General features: G+C 50.6%; 1 protein-coding gene across 2 annotated transcripts in view; it reads left to right on the forward strand.

The window, feature by feature from the left end:
• The window catches only part of VWF (von Willebrand factor), a 120,827-nt gene that overhangs the window by 44,652 nt on the left and 52,036 nt on the right, over window positions 1-24,139 (forward strand). For both annotated transcript variants that reach the window (XM_024579257.4, XM_045186894.2), the window contains 9 exons: window positions 779-974; window positions 1,588-1,803; window positions 5,497-5,737; window positions 8,044-8,141; window positions 10,022-10,182; window positions 18,287-18,390; window positions 19,601-19,739; window positions 20,864-20,998; window positions 22,853-22,999. In XM_024579257.4, coding sequence (XP_024435025.2) covers window positions 779-974; window positions 1,588-1,803; window positions 5,497-5,737; window positions 8,044-8,141; window positions 10,022-10,182; window positions 18,287-18,390; window positions 19,601-19,739; window positions 20,864-20,998; window positions 22,853-22,999 — 1,437 coding nt within the window. The remainder of the gene's footprint in view (window positions 1-778; window positions 975-1,587; window positions 1,804-5,496; window positions 5,738-8,043; window positions 8,142-10,021; window positions 10,183-18,286; window positions 18,391-19,600; window positions 19,740-20,863; window positions 20,999-22,852; window positions 23,000-24,139) is intronic.

Genomic DNA, 24,139 nt, shown 5'->3' on the forward strand with positions numbered 1-24,139 from the left:
CCATAGCCACCAGCAGATGCCCCCAGCTGTGCTGCATGAGAGGCAGGCTCTACTCCCCAAGCTGTTCCTGTGTGTGCAATTTGGGCTCAGAGGGAGTTTGACCCCAGGACCCTTCCAGGTCACCCACAGCAGGCTGCTCCAGAGTCCTCAGTGACCCCACCTCCTTCAATCACAACCCCTAGAGTCCTCTTGGCTCATGGCCTTTTCTCTTCAGTGACACTCAGTGGCTGAGTTAAATATAGAGAGGAAGGTGGTCTCCTTTGTCACCAAAGGTGAGCTCTGGGAAGGCTCGAACCATAACCAACCTAGCCTGCTTGTGTGACAGATATGAATGTTCAATAAAAACATGTTGACTTTGTACTTGATTCCCATGGGTGCCAGGGCCCATTGGCTCAGGCATCTGCTCCAACTGTCCAGGGTGGCAGAGAGTACACTGGAGGGGGCTCGACCTGGCCACTGGCCCCAGCTCTGTGACCTCAGGCAAGTCCCTCTCCCTCTCAGGGACTCTGTCGCCATTGGTAAATGACTGGATACTCTCTGAAATCCCTTCCAGAACAACAGGTCTCTGCTGACCTAAGACTGGGGATGGAGCTGGTGGTAAACCATACTGCATTTAGCTTTCCTTCTTTCTTCTGCAGCCTAGGGCTTAGCTGCGGGTTGCTAACTTCTTATTTATCTTTCGCTGGGGAGAATTTTTTATTAAAACCATCTCGCTAGCAAAAGAAAGCTGTGGCTGCTTTGGCGGCAGCTGCCCCAAGGTGGTCTGCTCTCCCGGCAGCTGTCCCCAGTCTACGCGGGTAGGACCTGCGGGCTGTGTGGCAACTTCAATGGCAACAAGGGTGATGACTTCCGCACGCCCTCGGGCCTGGTGGAGCCCCTGGTGGAGGACTTCGGGAACGCCTGGAAGCTGCGAGGGGACTGCGAGGACCTGCGGAAGCAGCAGAGCGACCCGTGTAGCCTCAACCCGCGCCTGGGTATGTGAGTGAGCCCCGGGGGATTCCGCAGAGCCCCGAGGTCCCCACTGCTGGGTGCAGGTCCCCATTGTTGGGTACCAGACAGGGCGCCCGCCATTGTGGGAGGGAGGCGCTTGGTTTTTACTGTCATCATTTGCTTATCTACATCTGGATTGTTCTTTATTCTTCAAAGTCCCTTTATGGGGCACCCTTCGCGGGTCACATCCTGGAAAAGCAAAGAACAAGACACATCGTGTTTCGCATCCCTAATCTTCTCAATCTGTCATAGCAGCAATCACCCAAACTCTGAATTAAATGATGGCAGATAAATGCACTGGGGTGGCCGTTTGCAAATTTGTCTGCGGCAGCACTTCAGCCCTGCATGAAAGTCCCCTGCTTACCCAACCCATCAGGGAACAAGGTGTGCCTGGAAATGCAGCTGATTATGTACTTGAGCCAAATGTAATTAGGAAAGGATATTGGCTTCACAAGATAAATCACAAAGAGTCCCAGAGCCAAGAGTTGTTTTTGCAGCACATGCTGCACAGGGAGGAGCTGGGATAAGGATTTCAGAGTACAATTCTGTGGCAGGGCCCTCGCCAAGCCCTGTCTCCCCTTCCACTCTTCCCCACAGCCAAGTTCGCGGAGGAGGCATGCTCTCTCCTGGCGTCCTCCAAGTTCGAGGCCTGTCACCACGCTGTGAGCCCCCTGCCCTACCTGCAGAATTGCCACTACGACGTCTGCTCCTGCTCTGACGGCAAGGACTGCCTGTGCAACGCTGTGGCCAACTATGCCGCCGCCTGTGCCCGGAAAGGCGTGCACGTCGTGTGGCGGGAGCCCAGCTTCTGTGGTGGGTGCGCTCCCTGCCTGCCACCCCCTCCTGGAAACCCAACGGATGCCCTCTGTCTCCGTGCCCTCGTTCTTTACTTAGCACTGTTTGAGCATTCCTGCGTTCTGACAAGCAAGGGGTGTGGGAACAGTTCATTCGCAGCCACTTTCCCCTCCCATCTCCCAGCAAGCCATGGTGGTGGGGACTGGCTCGCTCATAGGACGGTCTAGCCATTCCGACCTGTTTCAGGAGGGCAAGCTGGACTCCTTACCTGGAGGCCTAGAACACTGGTGTCCCTGCCAAGCAGGTATTTCCTGTGCCTGCTGCCACCTAGTGTCGGCCACCTGTCCGGCCAGACTGTGGAGTGAGTGCGTCTCTGCATCCCTGGAGGGTCTATGAAGGCAGTGGGATAGGCACCTTACCAATCCTTTCCTCTAAACTTCAGGCAAACCTTTGGTGGACTCCCAGCCCAAATCTCAGGCATTGTATAAAGTTATATGAAGTGGAATGACATCATTGTCCCCAGATGACTTTAGAGTCTCCCTCTGCCCTGTTAAGTTCCTGGCACCAGAGTTGGAATCTGTCTGCCCCACACTCCGGTCCCACGTGGTTGCACTGTGCTCACCTTTTGCTGTTATTGTCGTTGCTCTGGGGATGTTGCTGAGTGCCCAGTGTGACCAGGAAATGGCGGTGATACAGACCTGAACCTTCCTTTTAGAGATACAGATGGGACTGCTTTCCTACTAGGTGCCTATCACACTGACTGAAATGATAATTAGGTTACTGCAGGGGTAACCAAGGAAGGCTTTCAGGAGGCAGTGTACTTAATCAGGCTTTTAAAAGACAGCCTCCTCCTCCGCCCTTTGGCAGAAAAGAGCTGTTTCCAACAGTGGAACAGTAGTAGTGATGTGTTGAAGTGAGGAGGGTGATCTGGAAGGAGAAGGTGTAATGGATATTCTGATTTGTAGGGCTCAGTGGATGTGTTTGGAGACAAAAATATTGGTGATCTTGATGGAAGCAGAAAAATAGGAGCTATGAGAAATGGTGAAAGGACTTAATATCATGTGTCTGAGAGAAGTTTAGGTATGGGGTTTGCTGAGCCAGCTCACGTTTTGAGTCTTAGCACTGTCACGTAAAAGAGGAGCAGAGATGCGTGTGAGGACGGAAGGGAACAAGTGTGCGACCTGTGTGGTTGTGCCCCCTCGTTCCTCTAGCTGTGGGACGGCACAGGTCTGGCAGCTGGACGGACTAAGGCTGAGCCCTTGTCGGCCACTTGCCTGTGACTTCCCTGCTCTGTGATCTTGTGCCCTTCACTTCACCCGTCCAGACTTCAGGTCCTCACGAGTGTTTGCTGTTTAGAAATGGGGGGAAGTAATGAGGGGTAATGGATGTGATGTTTGTGAACCTGCCTTGCTTGTCCAACAGTGTTAGAAATGATTCACTAGCAGTGTGCTAGAGCATCTGAAGGGTCTCCTTGTTTAGGAGACTCTCCTAGAATGCTGAGGGCATTGCGAACTATTCTTTAATCACCCAAGAACAGCTGTTCTTGACCCCCACTGACAGCAGCTTTGGCAGGGGCTGAGATTGGGTTAGAGTGTTCCCGACCCCCGAGGCTTTAAGGTGCAGCAGAAAGTGCTGGGCAGTGGGGAGAGAAATCTGCCTCTATGGGTTATGTGGAGGTGAACCAGAGAAAAGACTGGCCAGATGGCCTTGGGTTGTTCCTCGGAGCCCAAGGAGGGTGGGCAGGACTCCTGGGTTCATTCTGTTTCTTAAACCACCGACTCCATCCAGAAGAAGTCACACCAACTGGGGACACTCGTGGAGCAAGGACTGACCACGTAGCTATGTTGTGGGATGCTGTGAGGGGATTCCAGAGAAGCACTCACATTTCGCTTTCCTTGTAAACTGGTTGTTCCCTTTGGGAAGACAGGACTATAGGCTCCTTGAAGGCAGGGACCAAGTTTTACCATCTCTGCCTCCCCGAGCCTAGCACAGCCCTTGGCATGCAGTGGGAACACACTAAATGTCTCCTAAATGGAAATGGGCATTTTTCTAGGGAAGGAAAAATTTAATATGGCTGCAAGGCAGTTCTAGAGACAGTCTGTCAGAGAATAGAGGCAGCTCTTAGGTCCAGCTGCTCCTTAATGAGTGAAATGTGCCCTTATCATTGTGGGCTCAGTGGGTTGAAAGTGATTTCCATCTTTATTGTCCAGCTTGCTCCCATCTTAACCCACCCTTGCCCTAAATGCTCATCCAGTGCTCCAACCTCTCTGCTGGAAAAAAATCTATGTCTAATGTGTTAGTGAGCCCCTTCCTCCCCGGCTCCCTTCAAATGCCAAGCCCAGAGCAGCTGCAGGAGGGAGAGTCTGCAGGGAACTCCCGGGGAGGCCCCCCACCCTCATTTCTGAGGTTCAGGACAGGGCTTTTTGGGACAGCTTCTGTGAGAGCTGTGTCAGTGGGTTTCACAGTGGAATGGACTCTAACAGAGGGGGGACGGATTCTGATGGTCCCGGGAAGAGTGTCCTGAGTGGGGGTCTCATTTCTTGGACAATAGCTGATCAGCAACAGGAAAGCATTTTGCTCCCCACACCTCCCAGTAAAGAATCATGAGACTTCTGTGAACGCAGAAAGTGGGGTACGTGTCGGCCAGAGTCCAGGAGGGCCAGGTGTTCTCAGGCCCAGACCTATCTCAGGGGCATCCCTCCCAGCCGGAGCCTGCTGAGGGGCTGGGGCTATGTTTCCCCAGTAATCGCACTGTAATAACGGCAGGGAACGTTTACCATGTGCGGTGTGTTGCTCTAAACGTGGCAGCTCACTGAGCTGTCACAGGTGGATGTGGTTATTACATTCTGGGGGAAGCTGCTCAAAGTCTCCTCATGAACTGATGGCAGAACTGGGGCCTAAACCAGGAACTTGGGTTTCAGAGCCCCCTCTCTTAGCTGCTTTGTCACTTGGCCACACTTCCTTCTGGTTCTTGTCTGTTGCGCTATTTCTATGTGGGAGGCCAGGAGGGCGGAGGGCTGTAGGTAGGTGTGAGCTGCCCACTGCGCTGGGGCAGGAATTAAAGTGTCCCTGCTCTCTGTGACTGGTATATCCTCAAAAGCGTGGTTCCTAAGGGACTGTTTCCTTTTTAGAGCCTAATGGTTAAAAGCATGAGCTTTTGGATCACAGAGAGCTGGGTTCAAGTCCTGCCTCTGCTTCTTCCTGTGACCCATGACCCTGACAAGTCACTTAGCTTGAGTGTCAGTTTTCTCACCCATGGGAAGGTGGATATGAGACCTAACTCACTGAGAGAGGTGTAAAAGGCATACAGCCTGTGTTAAGAGCAGGGTATACAGTAGGTGCTCAGTAAATCATGGCCATTATTGTTATTGTCACCATGGGAGAAATGCCCTTGTCCATCAATTCTAGTTCTTTTTAATATCCACAGCTTCACTGTCCACCAGGATTTCTACTCTGTCCCAGGCTTTGAGAATTCAGAGATGACTGAGCGTGGCCTCTGTGGTTAAGCAGAGGAAACATGTGTATCCCTAATTATAACAGACACTTGTGAGAGTAAAAATACACTCTGCTCATAGTGGGAAAGAAAAGCAGTGACCGTATAGATATAACTCGGGGCTCACAGCTGCGAGGGTTGGTACCCCAAGTCCTAGAACCACGGTCCTCATCATCTTGTTTCCACTGAGGCCTTTCTCCCCTTCCCCCCTCTCCCAGCGCTGAGCTGCCCACAGGACCAGGTGTACCTGCAGTGCGGGACCCCCTGCAACATGACCTGCCGCTCCCTCTCTTTCCCTGGTGAGGAATGCAATGAGATCTGCCTGGAGGGCTGCTTCTGTCCCCCAGGGCTGTACCTGGATGACAGGGGAGACTGTGTGCCCAAGGCCCAGTGCCCCTGTTACTACGATGGTGAGATCTTCCAGCCCGAAGACATCTTCTCAGACCATCACACCATGTGGTGAGTGCAAGCACCAGGGAAAGGAAATGGTCCTCCAAGTCCTTCATTTCACTGGTGGGTAAGCTGAGGCTGCAAGAAAGGAAGGGACTTGTCCAGAGTTGCACAGGAAGTCAGGGCAGAGCTGGGACTTCACCCAGGTCTTCTGACTTTCTTACGATGTAGAGAACTAGAACTGCAGGCTGGCGGTAGGATTTCTTGAGCTTTATTACCAACTAACATGTGTTGGGCCCCATTTCCCCACTCTGGGTCTCAGTGTCCCTTTTCCAGAACAGGATATAGGAGCTCTCCTTGTTCCCCACCCCTTTGGCCTCGTGTCAGTCTCTCTGGTCAAAACGTTTGAACCAGGAGAAAAGTCATCGCAGAAGTGTTGCCTCAGTGGTGCATTGCTGACTTGCTTCGTGCACATCCCTTAGAAATAGCTCTAAGTAGTGCCTGCTTCTTGCAGCCCTTTGCCTGGGCCCTGTCTCATGGCCAGCTTCAGCAGGGTTGCCATGGTCACAAAAGACATTTGTAGCAGAACCTTTGTTGGGCACCTTCCTTGGCACCTGCCCTGTCCCTGGTGCTGGGCTAGAGATGGGGAATCTGAAGATGAACCAGACAGTGGGGGCCCCAAAGGAGCTGACAGCTTACTAGGGAGACCAGTCACACTGTCTGATTATGGGAGATTTCAAACCGACATAAAAGAGAGAGATAGTGTAAGGGGCCCTACTGAATTCATCCCGGCTTCAGTGAGTATCCGCACTTTGTCATTTTTAGTTTATCTATTCCCGCCTCCCCTTTTTGGCAGGAATAGTCTACAGAAAACCTGAGTTATTCTTTTTTTTATTTTTTAAGATTTTATTTATTTATTTTTAGAGAGCAGAAGGGACGGAGAGGGAGAGAAACATCAAGGTGTGGTTGCCTCTCGAGTGCCCTGCAATGGGGACCTGGTCGGCAACCCAGGCATGCGCCCTAGACTGGGAATTGAACCAGCGACTCTTTGGTTTGCAGGCCCGGCGCTCAATCCCCTGATCTACACCAGCCATGGCTATTCTATCATCTTATCTGAAAATAATTCAATATCTATTTCTAGTAGAGAAGCACTTTAAAAATCCTAACCATAATACCATTACTAACCTAAACATTAACAATTCCTTGGTAACATCTAACATTCCATCCACATTCACTTTTTCCTGATTGTCTCAAAATATTTATTTGTAGTTGTTTTGTTCAAATCAAGATCCAAACGAGGTCTGCACATTGTATTTGGTATGAAGCTGTTTCTCATCATTCCAGTGAGATCAATTTGTAGCCCCTCCTACCTTCATGTACCCAAAACAGGTTGTTTAGACTTATCTTAAGACAGCTGTGGCCATTGGACTTGGATTTCAGTGACATGTGTAGTATACCCCTCTAGACTGTGACCTCCCCAAGAGCAGAGGACATATGTTAGGCCCTGATCCCCAACACCTAACCCAGTTCTGGCAGAGAGTAAGTACAGCTGATGTTTTGAGGTGAAATAACAATAACATTTGGTAGACTCACTATATCAGAGACATAAAAGACCACTCCTTCAGAAGAGGGAAAGATTTGTTTCCATTTGGGAGGAGTTGGGGAAGACCCAAGCCAGCAGGTAGCTCCTGAGTTTGAGGGGGATTCTAACAGCAGGGGTAGGGTGGAGCAATGGGAGGCGGGCCTGGTAGGCGGGGCTGAGGTGCTGGGACTGAAACACACAAGGAGTGCTCATCCATCACCAAGGTCAGTACGTGGGGGAAATGTATGTTGTATGCAGAAAAGATAGGACTGGTGGGAAGCTGGAGACAGTTTCAGGGGTCTTTGAAAGATAGGGTGAGAACTGATGCTTGATCAGTAGGCAGTGGGGACCTTGGAAGGTTTGAGCAGAGAAGAAATCGGATCAAAGTGTAGCTTCAGGGAGTGGGTTCTAAAAGCTGCACGAGGTACGAAGTCAGGGAGTTTAGTTGGCACACCGTGTGAGAAGCAGAGAGGAGCTGGGCTGGATTCCGCAGGGCGGGTGAGTGGTACAGTGAGGCCGAGGAGGAACGATCCAGGAAGTAGGAGGAAAACCAGGAGAGACTTTTTTTTTTCTCTAGAAGAATGGAGCAGACAACAGTGATGAATACTGTTGAAAGGGATCAAGTAAAAGAACTGAAAACAGTTCCGTTGCGTTTAGTGACACGGTGGCCGTAGCAAGCTGTGTTTCGGAGGCGTGATGGGACTGGGAGCCCAGAGAGTGAGTGGGAGGCGAGGAAATAATGACGGTGCTTGTTGCCGCTCTTGCAAAGCCGGGCTGTGTTTTCTCTCTGCAGCTACTGTGAGGATGGCTTTATGCGCTGCACCACGAGTGGAGCCCCGGGAAGCCTGTTGCCACAGCATGCTATCTTCGGCAGTTCCCCGTCTCACCGCAGTGAGTACTGCCCCGCCTGGCAGGGCTCTTCACCGCCGCAGCTGCCCAGACTTCTCCTTCATGGGAGCAGGGAGAGAGCTGGGCTGCTGTCTGCTGTGTGTGCTCATTCAGCCTCGGGGCAGGATTGCCAGTTACTGTTTGCATGGTGACTTCCAGGACTAGACATGCCTTTCTTCGCACGTGTAAATCCAATTATTGAGGCAGGAGGAGTTTTATTCTGTGACCTGGAAAAGATTGAATTATCTGCAAGATGGATTCAGTGAGACCTCTCGTTTGTCCTTGGTGTCCTTAGCCCAGTGAGCAGCTCTGAATTGGTGGCCTTGAATGTGGTGAAAACACCCACCTTCGATGGCCTCTTTTTTCCTAGGGACTTGCCATCGAGGACACTTCTTTAGGAAGCTCTTCGGATGGATTTGAAAGAGGGGAGTTTGGACCTGTTGCTCTCAGTTTGAAATCAAAACTCGTGACCTTGCCCTACTCTGTTCAGCCTGCTATAACAAAATACCACAGCCCGGGTGGCTGATAAACAGACTTTATTGCTGACAGTTCTGGAGGCTGGAATTCTGAGACCCAGGTGCCAGACTGGTTGGCTGAGGGTCCTCTTCCTGGTTCACAGCTGATGCCTTCTCCCTGTGTCCTCACCTAGTGGAAGGGGCTGAGGGGTTCTGTGGGGTCTCTTTTATAAGAGAGCTAATCCCATTCATGAGGGCTCCATGCTTATGTTCTAATTACTTCCCAAAGGCCTCGCCCTCTAATGCTATTATATTGGGGGTTAAGATTTCAGCATATGGATTTTCGTGGGGACCCCAACATTCAGCCCATAGCTAATCTCAAGGTCACTAATGCCTGCCTCTTTCTTCTTCATGCTCTTTCACTGCAGCATCTTTTTCACGCTCCCAACTCTCTCTGCTTCATCCTGCCTCTTGGGTCTGTCTTGAATGCTTCTTCTTGCTCAGAGTCTTCTAGTCTAGTCACTGGAAGAGATCATCTCTTTCAAAGTCAGGATATTCTTAGAATTTTGTGACTTGTAAAAGCCATTTCACCTCTTAGAGTTTTAGCTTCCTAACAAAAGTTTCCATATAAAAATAAGGCTAAAGATACTGGCTTTCTTGTCCCCAGGAGATTGTAAGTGGTATATACAGTGAGATATAAATGCTATGAAGTGCATGAGGGTTTTTGAAAGAAAGGTGCTGTTTCAGTCATCGGCTGCCATCATTTATTCAATCAGCCATTGATACCTACTAATTGTCAGGAAATATATCAATGAACAGAGTAGACAAGAATCCTTGCCTTCACAGAGTGCATGTTCTAGTGGGTGAGGTTGAGGTGGGGTGGGGTGGGAAATACAAAATTCAGTAAAATAGATAGTGTGTCATATGGTGATATCAGATGGTGATGGGGAGGGCAGGTGGGAGTCTCAAGGGATGCATTGTTGCAAATGTAAATAGAATTCTTGGGATGGCCAATGGCTGGGCAAAGGTTGAATGTCCTGTTGGGACCCACCAAAGTTCCTTTTTAGCACCTGAACCCAGGTCCTTTAAAGCTTGGGTCTGTACATTTCTGCCACACATCCTGATTTGGTGCAACCCACTACAGCAGGATGCAGGGGGGTGTGGCATGTGGCCACCAGAGGGATGCTGGGATCAGCAGAGACACCTTCAGTGAAGGAAACAGTCAGAAGCTCAGCTGAGTAGATGAGGCTACCCTCTGGTCCCATACAGGGAACCTGGTTCAGGAGGTCAGGCAGTGACTCATCCCTGGGAATGGGAAGCTCTGTGTCTTTGAATTGAGTGAGTGCACCTAGGAGACCAAAGGACAGGATAGAAGGTAGGTCTACTCACTCCACCACTGACGGCCTCTTTGATTTTCCAATCCTCAAGGCAAAAGGAGCTTGTCCTGCCGGCCCCCCATGGTCAAGTTGGTGTGTCCTGCTGACAACCCGCGGGCTGAAGGGCTGGAGTGCATGAAGACCTGCCAGAACTACGACCTGGAGTGCATGAGCGTCGGCTGTGTCTCTGGCTGCCTCTGCCCCCCGGGCATGGTGAGCACCCACTGCTGCCATGAGCAGGCAGCCTTCCATTTTCCTGCAGGCAGAGAGACGAGGAGACAAGAGTTAAACCAGGATGGTAACTGGCGGGGGGTGGGGGGGGTGGGGGAGGGGGTGGGGGGTGGTGGTGATGGGGACAGGGGTGGTTGTGGTCCTCTGTGGCCAAGTCAGCCACCAAAGTCAGGATGGGAGATGGTAGGAAAGTGGCTGGGTTTGATCCTGATGAGATCTGACAAAAATACTCAGTGCACAGAGGTGCCTTAGGAAGCAAAGCAAGAATTTCCAGAAAATACAAGTGAAAGTAGGCTTTTCCACTAGAATTTTCCCAAGGGCTGCATTCCGTTGTATGACGATGAGAGGACACACACACGTATTTGCTCATGATTGGCATATATTGTATGCGTATAGCTTCCTATTTTAAGAGAAGACACTGATGACCCTGCCGTGCCATCAGCAAACCATGGGTCCAACACACCCCTTTCCCACAGTGAGCCCAGTCTTCCTTATCTGAAAAGTGAGTGGTGAGGTGTTGGCCCACTCTTAACATTTCATGATTCTGAGGCTGGGGTTCCATGTGTGGTCAAAGGCACAGTGGCGTCAGCTAATGGTTGCTGGTACCAATTCAATGCCAACAAGAATCCCCAATTTGGGGTGTGGCGAAGAAAAAACTTTACTCAGTGCCAAACAGCTCAATTGTGGTACAGCATGGCTGTGAGGCAGCCCCGGGGCCAGGCCCCTCTCTGGCTAGACTGCTATGCTCTGCTCTGCCAAGACATCTCCAGCGGCACAGCTCAGCCAGGGAGACACAGTTTCCAGTCATTGGTGGGAAGGAAACTGCACTCTCTGAGCCAAAGGGAGCTGGCTTTTAGGACAGACCACGCCCCTGGTCCCTGATTGGTTTGCCCTTATGCCAATGAGGACACCAAATCCTCACAGTTTGATTGGTCCAAAAGGCACTGTCATGATTGGTCAGAATAGAGCGACTCTGGTTGATCAGAGCTGTGCTGCTCTGATTGGATGGGGAGTGTCTCAGTCCTATTGGTTGGAATAGGATTCCTGGAACTGCTTTATAAGGGCTGGCTCAAATGGCAGAACCACAGTGCAGACAGGCAGCTTAGTGCAGGCCTCTCCGTGAAATGCAGTTTGTGTGAGAGGCCCCTGTGTAGAAATGGCTGCTATGCTCTGTGTGTGTGTTTGTGTGTGCGTTCTAAAATTTGAGCCCAGTTAGCCATGAGGAGCCATTCTTAGTGGGGGTCTTCTTTCTCAGGTTCACAGTGGTTTGCTGCCACCTGGCTGCTATGTGCCTCTTGGTGGTGACAATGGTCTGAGCGTGCCCAAGTCTCCTTAACCGTCCTCCCAAGCCTAATCTTAGGCTGTTTTGAGTTAAAAATATTATACATATGTTGTTCTTGTCACTCTGAAAACCAGGAAAGATTCTGGATTTTTTTTTTTTTTTAAATACATCCTATCTTCTTTCTTTCCCTGACTACAATTCCCTAGACCCAAAGTGAGTGCTGAGGGGCAGGTGTTGGTGAGGCCAAACTAGGAGGGGACAGGATGGCTGTCACGTGGCTGAAAAGGGCATTAATGATGTCCAGGCCTTGGCTTGAGGGGCAGTGTCCTGGGCCATGGGCGTTGCCAGGATTCCGTGTAGGGCATTCGGACCCATAACCCGCAGCCCTCAATGAGTACAAGGCAGATGGCCTATCTCCTTCCCTCCAACCAACTCTTTCTTCTCCCAGACAGAGACACTAGTTGTTACTCATTCTCCCCTGGGTGTTCCCCTCTGTCTTAGCCTCTCAGGATTCTGGAACTGTCTTTCCTAATGAGGGAGGTAGAGATTGACCAGGGAGCACCCACAAACCAGAAGGTCTTGTTTGGTGCTGTAGCAGAAGGCGGCTATTCAAGGAGGCATACAAGGAGGCAAGAAATAGGACAAGAACAAGAAATGGGAGAGGGGACAGCAGGCTTCCATGTTGCTCCTTTTACCCCAAGCGCCCCTATTTTGACTGTCCCTTCACCTTTCCCAGAGGTGAAATTCTTCCACATCAGAGAAGGATCCGGCAAGAAAAGGGGCATCCTTTAGGAGATTATGTCAGCATCAGGGACTCTTCAATGAACTTTTTATTTTAATAAAGGAAATAGTACAGATAGTCTTAAATATTAATAACCACAGTAATTGCATTATGGTCCCAAATCCCCAGTGGAGAGTGAGACCTCACGCACAGGATGGGGACGTACTGTTAGGAGCCTGCTGGCACTCCTGAAGCCTCAGGGATGGACAGCCCTGGGTGTCTGTCATGTAGCGAGGTGTCTCTCACCTCACCCTCAGGGGGCTGTAAACTTGAAAGCTCATGGTTTAAGAGAGCGGATTATTTTCACAACTGCTCCATTATGACGCTGCCTAATGTGCTACATGCTGGGTCCAGATTTGCAGGAGCAGGAAAGTCTGGGTGATTTGTGAAGTGCGCAGTGTGCTGCTGCCGCGCAGGCTGCATGTTCCTGGACACAGCGCAAAGAAAAAGGATCTGGAAAGAGCCTCTTTGGGCCCATCCGACGGTGCAGACATTCTTCCCAAGGGTGTTTCTCTGTGCGGCCCGTGCCCCGTGGAAGGTGGTGAAGTTGTGGCATGTTCCCGAGGGTGTAGGGGAAGAGCTCAGGAATTCTGCATTCTGAGGACTTGGGGTGGGGGAGGACATATTTCTTTCCTGGGGGGCAGACCTACTAAGAGCAGAAGGAGCCCCTGTGTCTGAACAGGGGTCAGAAGGCCGTACTCTCAGTCCAGGCATCACGGCCCCTGGCTCCTAGCTCTTGCACAGTCACTCACCCTTTCTCTGAGCCTCAGTTGCCTGGCCTGTAACACGGACCCTTAATTCCTGTTCTGCCTTCATTGCACGTTTGCTGTGGGCCTGAAGGAGTTTATGAAAAAGCACTTTTAGCAGCAGAAAGTGCTGTAGAATTGTATGAGCAGCTTTCATTGCTGTCTTCACAAATAAGCGAGGGCCGGTCTCCGAGGCCACGCCCATCTGCTCCTCTAGTGGGGGGGGGGTGGTGTGGGGACTCTGGAAGGGCCTGTTTTCCTCAATCTGTTGTAGACCAAAGCTCTCATACATACAAAAGAATCAGCAGAAAAATGAAACAAAAAAGCAATTATATACAAAATCTGACCCCTCTGATTTTTATTAGCTACAACAGATATGATATGTTACTCAGCCAAATTGGCACAGAATTTTCTAAACCCCATCTCTCCGTTTCTGTGCTCACATCATCACAAACTGGCACTGGCCTGTGGCCCACACTTTGGGGAGTGCTGCTCTTGGTTCAAGACAGCCTTTCAAAGCATCTGTCAATGTTCATTGTAAGGCCAGCAGTACCTGCTTTAAAATGTTGGGGTCAGGGAGAGAGGTCACCGTCTTGCAGTTTGTTCCAGCCCTGGCACCTGTTTTGACAGAGGTTTTCTGGTCCACTCCACAAGCTGCAAACTCCATCTGCTCCTGCAGCTGGTGCAAAGGTCTCCTTGTGTGGAACAAGGGTGGGCATGCTTTTGATAAGTGGTCAACACCCTCATACATGGTTGGTGGAGAAGCAGCGTAAAAACGGTACTGAATTGGAGTCTCGAAATTCTAGGTTTGAATCCCGGCTCCTGACATTTGATTAACTGAGTGGCAAGTCATTTAAAATCTTGGTGTCTGATTTTTATCACCTATAAAATTGGGTTTGAGGCAGTGTTGGGAGGACTGGATATGACAGTGGCAGGTGCAGGGAAGTTGCTTAGTAAGTGGGGATTTAATGATGGCTAATTACAAGAAGTTCATGGAGGAAAACCATGAACTTCTAAATCATATAATGAATAGAGATGTTCTAGGAAATTAGCAGATGCTGGGAGCAATTTTTGAGACCTCAGTGCCCACATTCTGAGACCCACTGGATCAATAAAATAAGGGGGTTGCACTAGAAAATTCCCCAAGTCTTTTTCTTTAGTTCAAAGATACTTGTGTGAACTACAATAATTGCCTTTAAGTTACAATATTACCGGATTCCATCACGAGGTGGCAGCAAAGCACAACCTACTGCCCACTGCTCAGTCATTCTAGCCACAGATGGGATCCTCTCTAGAAGCACCATCAAGGGTCAGAGCAGAAAGGAAGCCCTGAACGCAGGGTTTCAACCCCTCCTATCCCACAGTAGGAGACTGAAGAAAAAGAGGAAATAAAACCGTTCAAGGATACATACTTACATAGTGGAAATTCTGGTCTTCTGACTCCCAGACCAACCCTTCAGACGCTGGACTATGAGATGCTCTGGAGAAGATGTACCCTTTTTTCCTTGGAGATTCGCACTTACCTTTTAACATATGGTGGTTACATTTCCAAACTGGTAGCCGGTTCTGCTGGTATGAGGAAACCTGTTGGCAACTGGGAGGTGTGTTCCTTTCCCTAATTCTTTGATGCTCAGTTTTCTCACTGGCCCAGTAAGAAGACTGGAATGACTTTGGCACTGTTTTGGAAATATAGAGCTTGGGCTCAGAAACCTCTCCAGAGTGAGCTTCACAAGTGGGCATGGTAAATTCTGTGCGGTATCATTTAAAAAGTTCCAAGAAAGCCCTCCTGTCTTAAAAAGTATCTCCTACACTTTCTATAATTTATCAGCTAATCAGGCTTCCTAAATGTAATAAGCATAAATTCATTTTGGATAATAAGCAAGAGCTTTCAAAAAAGCTCACAACCTTATGAATCCTCAGGGGAAGTCATTCACACCTTAGTGTGAATTATTTCATCAGATTTTTTTTCTTCCTAGCAAACACATCGTGGAAATCAGCTGCATTGAGCTGGAAGTATTGATGGGGTGGGAGAATGAATAAAGGGCAGTTGGAAGGCAAAAAAGATTTTGGAGTATGGTGTTCATGTATGGGGGTGGGGAGGAAATGTGTAACAAAACCATTTCTTTTCTACTTCATGAGTTTTTGGGAGCTGGTCAAGACATGGGATCATGCTCTCAGGGTGAGCCATTCTTACTGAGGATGTCATGACGTGATGAACAGTAGTGACAACTATTTCTGCCTATTCTGCAGTCTTCAAAGGACATTCATCAACTTATTTATCCTTTTGGTGTCCCAGAGGGACAAATGCTAGGCAGTGATGGTTCTCCCCATTTTAAACATGAAGTCTAAGGAACTTGTCACAAAATCCACTTGGGGACAGCTATACTGACCTACCCTGTGTCTAGGTCCAGTGTGTCCCCTGCACTGGGCCTTTATCTTTCTATCTGCATGAATTTCTGCAATGCTTCAGTGCTCCCTGGGTGATTTTGGCTGGGCTGGTGTTATTTGATCTTCCCTCCCAAGTGGGGAGCCTCCTGCTGAGGTACGACCTGGAAACCTCTCCTCTCCTTTTAAGGTTATGCTTTGTCTACTCACCTCCCCCCCCCCCCACCCCCAGCTCGGACTTACGGATCAATTCCCATGCCTCTGGTGTTTTTCCAGCAGTCCTCACTCAAAAGGCTCTTTCTTTTGTTAAAATATAGTTGACATACAATATTATATTAATTTCAGGTATACAGCCTACTTTTTCAACTTCTGTATCCCTAACAAAGGGATCACCGTGATAAATCTAGGGACCATCTGCCATGCACAAAGTTATTACGAGATTATTGACTATATTCTCTGCACGGTATATTATAACCCTGTGACTTATTTATTTTATAACTGTACTCTTATTTCCCTTTACTGTTTTGTTTTTTTAAATCCCTTTCCCCAACCCTTTCCCTCTGGCAACAATTAGATTGTTTTCTGTAATATGAGTCTGCTTTTTTTTTTTTTAATTTGTTTGTTTAGTTTTTTAGATCTCATATATAAGTAAAAATCATATAGTCCTATTTTAATATTGTAGTCCACCAATTTGTAATCTCTTTTTACTAAAATAAGTCAGGGCAGCGAGGAGCACAGAAGAATTAGCAGCATAATCCCACGGCCAAGCTGGGATCTGAGTTTTCTGTCCACTGGAGCAGGGCTGGCTGGCTGCCTGGGACTCAGCCCTGGGCTGGGGGAGGGGCTGCCTGGGCCCTGGTGTGCGGGCCGTTTTGTCAATGGGTCGACTATCTTGAAGAGAGGTAAATACAACCAACATGCAGACCACAGGCCTGGGAGCCCTCAACCCAGCCTGCTGTAGGCAATGGGACAGCACGTTTTCTGTTGAGTGTGGTGAGAGCAGGGCTCTGTTTCCTGGAACCCACCTCTATGCATCCTGAATCACTCTTTTCTCACGTAATGTTTCCAGTATGAGGCTTATTTTTGTGTCTACATGAACAGTAGACTGGGTGAGGGCTGTTGTTACCCAGTAGATGCATATTTATGTTATTCTTAGAGTAGCCACTAGGTGGCAAGCCTCGCCTTCAGTCAGAGCTGACAAAGTTGGAGGGGATGTGGGAATGAACCCTAATTGTGACGGCCTGTGAAAACTGGCAGACGGACATTTTTTCATCCCCCCCTCCCCGATCCTATCAAGCTGCCATCTCCCCTACTAGGCACCTCAGCTCATTGTCTTCCAAGAACAGCGGTCCTAGGTGGTAAGTGCTACCAAGAACGTGGTTGATTTGCACCTTCCTCACTCTCTGCCCACCCCTCGCTCCCCACCCCCCCCACGCCCCCATCCTGTCCCTTCACCTCAGCTCTAAGGACTCAGGAGACCAAATGGAGTCTGGGTGAAGGTGAATCCCCTCCCAACACACACACACACACACACACACACACACACACACACACAGGATTTTAGGCTCTGATCCCCGGAAACGAAAGCCCTTTGTCCAGCCCAAGACCACCTTGCCAGGGCTTTGTTTCGTTTCAAGCCCGGGGAACTCAGGCTTGTCTGGGGAGTGACCGAATCACCCGGCTCCTGAGCCATCCAGAGTAGGAGTTTCTCATCCCTCAGGTGGCTCTAGAACCAAAGTGCCATGGTCCCTTAGATCACCCAGGGGTAGGCCACGCCAGCACGGACACCCAGGGCTGCCTCCTGCAGCCCTGGAAGCAAGCAGATCTACAGGTTGGGGTCAGATGGGTGTGGCCAGCTCTCCTGAGCACACTGGGGCCTGATGGTCTTAGTTCTCCACACACACCCACCCCCCTGCCCCTGCACCTGAGGGTGCATGTGGGGTTTGAACGGATATAACATGCCCATGTAGTAACTTCTTTGTGGGGTGAGGGCAGGGACACGGAGCACCCCCCCCCTGCCCCCCCGCCATGGAGGGTGTGTCAGAATCTCAGGGCACTGGGTGAGGAGGGTGCGTGTGGGGTTTGAACGAGCCCCCAGGCTCTGGTTTGGGTGCATCTCTGCCCATGACCAGCATTTACCTTCCACCTCCAGGATATTAAGTACATTAATAATTGATTCATTCATTTCATTAAATATATTGTCCATTTTCTTCAACTATAAAATAGTAGATGCTCATTAAAGAACATTGGGGAAAAAAGTGTAAAACCAAAAAAACCCCCCAAATTCCCCTATCCTAGCTCACCATCTGGAGGCAACTTCTATATTTCCTTTGTCTTTTTTTGAAATATATATATATATTTTTTCATAATTGGGACCATATGTATATACAGTTTTTTCTACCCTGTTTAAAAAATTAACAGCATAAATATTTCTCACATCTTTTAAGATTGCCCCAAAGGGCCACTCTAATAGCTCCAGGGGACACCATCACCTGGCGAGTCCTGAGCGGAGTTAATCATTTCTCTATTGTTGAACACTTAGTGGCTCCCACTTTTTTGCAATGATAAATAATTCTATATTAATCTTTGTCCACAATAACTATTTTTCCTCTGCCTGCAATTACTGTGCCTAAGGATATGTGCATCTCAAGGTTTTTTGACACATTACCAAAGAGTCTGCATTCAGGTTCCAGGTCACTGTGCCCCCAGCAGGGAATGAGGGCAGAGGGCGGTCAGAGTGTCCTCAGCCGAGCTGGGGAGGACCAGAGTAGATGGGTGCCGTGTCCACCAATCCCCAGCCTGGCTGTGGGTTCCCTGGCTGGGCCGCAGGCTGAGGTTGCCTTCCCAGCAGGGCTCCAGGTCACCGAAGACTTTTCGATTGCTTTCCCTTAGGTCCGGCATGAAAACCGATGTGTGGCCCTGGAAAGGTGTCCCTGCTTCCATCAGGGCAAAGAGTATGCCCCTGGAGAGACGGTGAAGATTGACTGCAACACTTGGTGAGGCCCTGGGAGAGGCTTTTGTGGGGACTGAGCCATTGCGGATGGAGTCAGCAGAGGTGGGGTTGAAGGTCAAGATGCTGTGGGTGATGACATGGCCAAGGACCTCTGGCACTTGCCTCCAGCACCCTGAGGAAATGTGGTTACTCTTCTGTTTCTATGCTTCTGTTTTTCTTTGTGTAAAATGGGGGGAATCTTTATCATCACCTGTACTCACCTGCATAAACTCTACAAGAGGTTAGTGATTCTGTTCAGAGAGGTGGGGCCTGGGGAAGATAAGGACCTTGCCCCATATTAGTCATTGCACTGTGACCAATCTTCCAAAGGGCGTGGGGTTTGAGGGTCCTGCTCCGGCTTCATGTTGCCCCCGAAGCACATTGGCAATGTGGCCGTAATGGCACGGTTTGAAAAGGGACCTTGTGTGGGTGGCTGGTTTTTCTTTTCCTTCTCCTTGGTTATCCTTCACATCACCCTCTGCTCTGCTCACTTTCCGTGCTTTTGACGCTGGGGCTATGCACATCTTTATGGAGAGTCCCATGTGGAAGGAGGCAGGAAGGCGGGTGCTGAGCTATCTCTTGGGCCTGAGGTCTGAGCTAACCCCCTCAGATGCACAGAGAGGGCTTCCTCATGTCAGTTCTGGTTACTGGGTGGTGGGATGGGGCGTTTTGGCAGTCGGCAAATCCCTGTAGATTTAAGCATATAACTGTGCATACACAAAACCTCTCCTGGTAGAAGCTCACGGTTGATCACATTTTCCCCGACTCAGAACTTGCTGCTGTCCTGTCTTATTTCCCCCATTAGCCTCAGATGGGCTGCAGGCTCAGTGTCTGTTTCCTGAGAGACCCTGGCTCTGCTCTCAGGCAACTCCCAGGGAGGCTGGGCTTTGGTAGACCCACAGCAGGTGGTCTACAGCAGGTCTAGGTCTCTTCCCTTGGCTGCTTGGATCACTCATTCCCTACTTTGCCTCAGTTTCCCTCTTGTAATGGGGTGCAGCATGACTTCCCTCTCTTCTCCTGGGCTGCGCTTTAAAAATGTGTCAGTGGGTGACTGCAACCCCACCCCCCACCCTCAACGAGGCTGTGGATCCTCCACTTCCTGAGGCTTCCTGGAAGGTTGGGTGGCACCCAGAACATTCTGTGTTCCTTCATGGCCTCCTCTTTCTACAACACCCACCCCTCACGTCCGCCATCCTTGCCATTACTGTTCCCAGCGTCTGTCGGGACCGGAAGTGGAACTGCACGGAACATGTGTGTGACGCCACGTGCTCCATGCTTGGCATGGCCCACTACATCACCTTTGATGGGCTCAAGTACATGTTTCCCGGGGAGTGCCAGTATGTCCTGGCGCAGGTGAGTGGGAGGGAGAACGGTGCTGTCTGTCCTTAGGGGGGGGTGGGCGGTGCTGGCTGCAGTCTGGGGTTTCCGGGTCAGAGTCTGTTGTTCTGTCCATAGAGACAACTCGGGTTGGAGTGATGGTCCAACCTCTGAAAGAGATGCCTGAAGAGGTCTGAGTTTGAACGTCACAGTGATTGCCCATCTTCCTTTAGGTTACCTGGATGGAGACTTATAAAAATAGGACAGAAGCTTGTTTCTTGACTGGGATTGTTGTGGGGCAAGGCTACCATCATCCCAAATTAGCATCAAAACAGATTTAGAGAAAGGCATCCATTCCTCTGGAAGACATGGCCTCCTCAGTCAGGATGCACCGTGGGGAGGGGAGTGAGGCTAAATTTTAGGCTGTGCTCACCTCCCTGGTAGCAAGCACCCTTGTGCAGTGAATAATCCACACAGCCTCATGCAGCGCCCTGGACAGGGGGATGGAGGAAATGACCCCTGGAGTTTGCTTTCCACCCTATGATTTTACTGCATTCTCCTCATTTTCTTTTCTAACCTGGTGTAGTTCAGAATGGGCAGGAAGTGGGTGGGGGCACAGAAAAGTCACACTGCCCAGCAGCATGAGAAAGGACCCCGGAAATCCTAGCTGAGCTGGTGAGTGAAGGCATGGGCCCCTCTGCCTTCCTCTCCCATTGTATGGATTCCTGTAAATTTATCTTGCTGGTTGACACCGTAGTGGGTAAGCAAGGAGGTGTGGGGCCTTTTCTCATGAGGGATGAGACAGCTCGACTCTGTGAAGCTTCAAACAAATGTGGAGTCTCCGTCTCTCTCCATTCTTGGGAGGAGGTTGGGTGGGGGTCGGTTGGTGTGGTTTGCAGGAATGGCCACAAACTGGTAGGAACCTCAGCCTCAGAGACTGAGCTGCAGGGCCCTGAGAGTCAGGCAGTGAGGGAATCTGAGCATGCACACCTGCCCAGCATGCTGGGAGTAGGGCGGAACCAGCAGGTAGCCATGTGCAAAGCATGCTGGGAGTGAGCAGCAGCACCAACCAGCCAAGCATCCACCATCCACACCAGAGCTTCTGATCTGGGGAGCGGTGGCAGGAATAATATTTCTCTCCGGGCACCTCTTTTCCCCAGGATTACTGTGGCAATAACCCTGGGACCTTCCGGATCCTGGTGGGGAATGAGGGATGCGGCTACCCCTCGGTGAAATGCAAGAAGCGGGTCACCATCCTGGTGGGAGGAGGAGAGATTGAACTGTTTGACGGGGAGGTGAGTGCTAGCCCCATCCCTTCACCCTCAGGCCCCCTTTGCTCTTCTTCCCTTTGGAACTTGTGTGAATGGAATACTGTGCTGCCGCGAGCGAGCAGGAGGTGGCGCTATATTGTCTGTGACACATTCTCTAAGAACAAGTCACAGATGTGTATGCATACGTGACCCCATCGCAGTAAAGCGGGGTACAGAGATATGTGTGGTGGAGGGCGTGTAACTATCTGCACACGCATAGGAGGAGCCAGGGCTTACCCTGGAGGGGAGCTGGAGGGCAGGGGGACTTTCCCCTTTATACACATGTATATATAGTGTGCGTAAAACACAATTGTATACACTTATATTATATACGCACCTATAAAATACATATATTTTGGAAAAATAAAATACGTATATTTTGGGAAGGGACAGTGTTTTGGGGATTTTTACTTTCATAATTTCAGTTCTTTTCAGGTAAATCTTTTTTGTCTTTAAAGAGCCCCAAAGAGCAGTAACCAAGTGCCGTCCTGTAGTCAGGGCTTTGACGTGGTTCTCAGAGGGCGCCTCGTGGAAGACGTTGGTCCTGGGCCCAACCCGAGACTCTGACTCATGGGTCTGCCTGGGGCTCAGGACTCTGCAGCTGAGGTGGAGGGCAGTCCCCAGACCACAGTTTAGGTTCCGCTGGTCTCACTCTAGCTAGTCCGAGGGAGACCCAGGACCTGGGCTCACACCAGTCCTGGTATGTTCATTTTGTCCCATGGCCTCAGCCTGCGTCTCAACCTTCCGCAAACACCCCTCACTGACGTCAGGGGATGGGAGGTGAATTGTCCTCCACGTGGAAGAAATCTGCGCAGCAGTGTGGCCTGCTGACTGTGAGTCAGCAGCGTCAGCTCCATTTCAGAGGAGAGCTGCACTCGGCCAGGTGACAGGGGCGATGTGGAAGAGGAGGTGTGCACAGAGGACGTGATGTGCGTTGCTGAGGAGAGGGCCTTTGAAAGGGGTGGTGGCGGCGGCCTCAGTTTTATGAATTAGGTAGCCAAGCCGCTGAAATGGGCTCAGAGGGTTCAGCACTAGCAATGACTGGGCTGGTCAAGGACTCAGGTCGGACACCTACCAACTGAAATCTGTGATTCCTGCCACCAGCCCGAACTCCTCAGCCTCTCCATTCTCTGCCAGCTCTGACTCCTGATGGCAGTGCCTCTGGGGAGTGGGAGGTGGGGGAAGGCAAGGAGAGAGCCCAGTGCTCATTTTTGTAGAGGGATACATTTTTTTAAAGATTTTATTTATTTATATTTAGAGAGAGGGGAAAGGAGGGAGAAAAGGAAGGAGAGAAACATCAATGTGTGGTTGCCTTTCGCGCACCTCCTACTGGGGACCTGGCCTGCAACCCAGGCATGTGCCCTGATTGGGAATCGAACTGGAGACCCTTTGGTTCACAGGCCTGCACTCAATCCACTGAGCCACACCAGCCAGGGTGAGGGATATATTTTTAACTCAACTGTCTGGAGATGCTTAAAATTGTTGCCACATTAAAAAACCTATTTACGGGACCAAATGTATTTAATGATCAAGTGTCACAAAATTCTTTTTGTGAAGTGACGGATGATCTTCTGCTAGCTGGTTTCGTTGTGTTTTTGATCTCATCATTACAATTTTGCTGCCACCTCTATGGCTGTCCCTGAGTCAGAGGATTCTTGGAGAGTGGCAGGCAAGACAGACACAGAAACGTCCAGGCAGGTGCTGGCCCTGAAGGGACGAGCTCTTACTGAATGGGGCAAAAGGCTCACGGTTCTGGAGAGCCACGGAGGCAGGCATGGGTGTGGGGCAGGCGGGGAGCTGCATACCCCCTCTCCCTGTCTCACGCGTGTCCTCCTTCAGGTGAATGTGAAGAGGCCCATGAAGGACGAAACGAACTTCGAGGTGGTGGAGTCCGGCCGCTATGTCATCCTGCTGCTGGGCAAGGCCCTCTCTGTGGTCTGGGACCACCACTTGGGCCTCTCCGTGGTGCTGAAGCAGACATACCAGGTCAGTGGCCCTCTTCCTCGTCTTGTGTGTGACCTGTCCTTGTGACCTTCTGCAGCTTCCTCAGCAGCAGGAGGTAGACACTGCCCTCCTGGCATCTCAGGGAAGGTGGGTAGTATGAAAAGGGGGTGTAGGAGCAGAATCTTCAGAGCAGGGAGGGAGGGAGCCACACGAGTATCTGGATGAGAGAATTGAGGCCCATGCGAAGGCCTTAGGGTGGACGATGTTTGCAATGTTGACATTGTGGCTGGAGCGGAGGCACTTGGGGAGAATGGCCATGAACAAGGGTCGGGAGGAGGCAGGGGCCGTGCTGCGGGGCTGTTAGGCCTTTTGTCCAACGGTGGGCACATTCCTACATGTTTCCCAGTAACTTGTACCCATTGTACCAAACCAAGGTCTCGACATTGAAGCAAAACAGAGTCAGTCACAGCTCTTTGTTCCCAGCCAGGGCTCCACCTGTGTTGGAAGAGCATAGCACCTCTTCTTTCCCAGGCCGAACGTTCCCAGTTCTTCCTGCAGTTCTCGTGTCAGGGTTCCCAGTCACTCAGTACTCAGGACTCATATACCGACACCGTGATAGGTGAACACAAAGACGAGAGAGATACCTTGTCAGACCGGGGGGCGTTTGGTAACCTGGAATCCCGGCCAGCCTGCTCTGGACAGGCTGCGTGCGGTGCTCCAGGTGAGGGCCTCACCCTCCCAGCGCCCTGTCCACAGGAAAGTAGATCGGAGCGTTTTTTCCTCAGACCCCTCCACTTCCACTGATGTAGCGATGAACCAGCTCCTCTCTGTGCTCAGGCCTTACTGGGGAGGATGATGGCTTGCCCTGGAGATACCAGGGCCAAGGCTGCCCGATTCCCACTTCCACCTTGGGCCAACTATGGGACACGGGCAGGCTGCCTTTCTTTAAGCATGATCTTTTTTCTTTAACTGTAAAATGAGGTCAGTGAGGAAGGCCAGGAAATGGCCTTGCAAGGGCAAGGCTTTGCTGATCGCCCCAGTCTCCTTGTGGGTCTGCCTCCCTGCCCCTCGCCCACCCTCCTGTTCCTCAGATGAGCCTGTCTCCTTTGCTGTCTGAGTCCTCTGGCCCCAAGTCAGAATGTGCCCTGAGGTTCGCCGTGCTCACACTCTCAACCTGTGTCC

Source organism: Desmodus rotundus, chromosome 3, assembly GCF_022682495.2.
Source record: "Desmodus rotundus isolate HL8 chromosome 3, HLdesRot8A.1, whole genome shotgun sequence".
Classification (NCBI taxonomy): domain Eukaryota; kingdom Metazoa; phylum Chordata; class Mammalia; order Chiroptera; family Phyllostomidae; genus Desmodus; species Desmodus rotundus.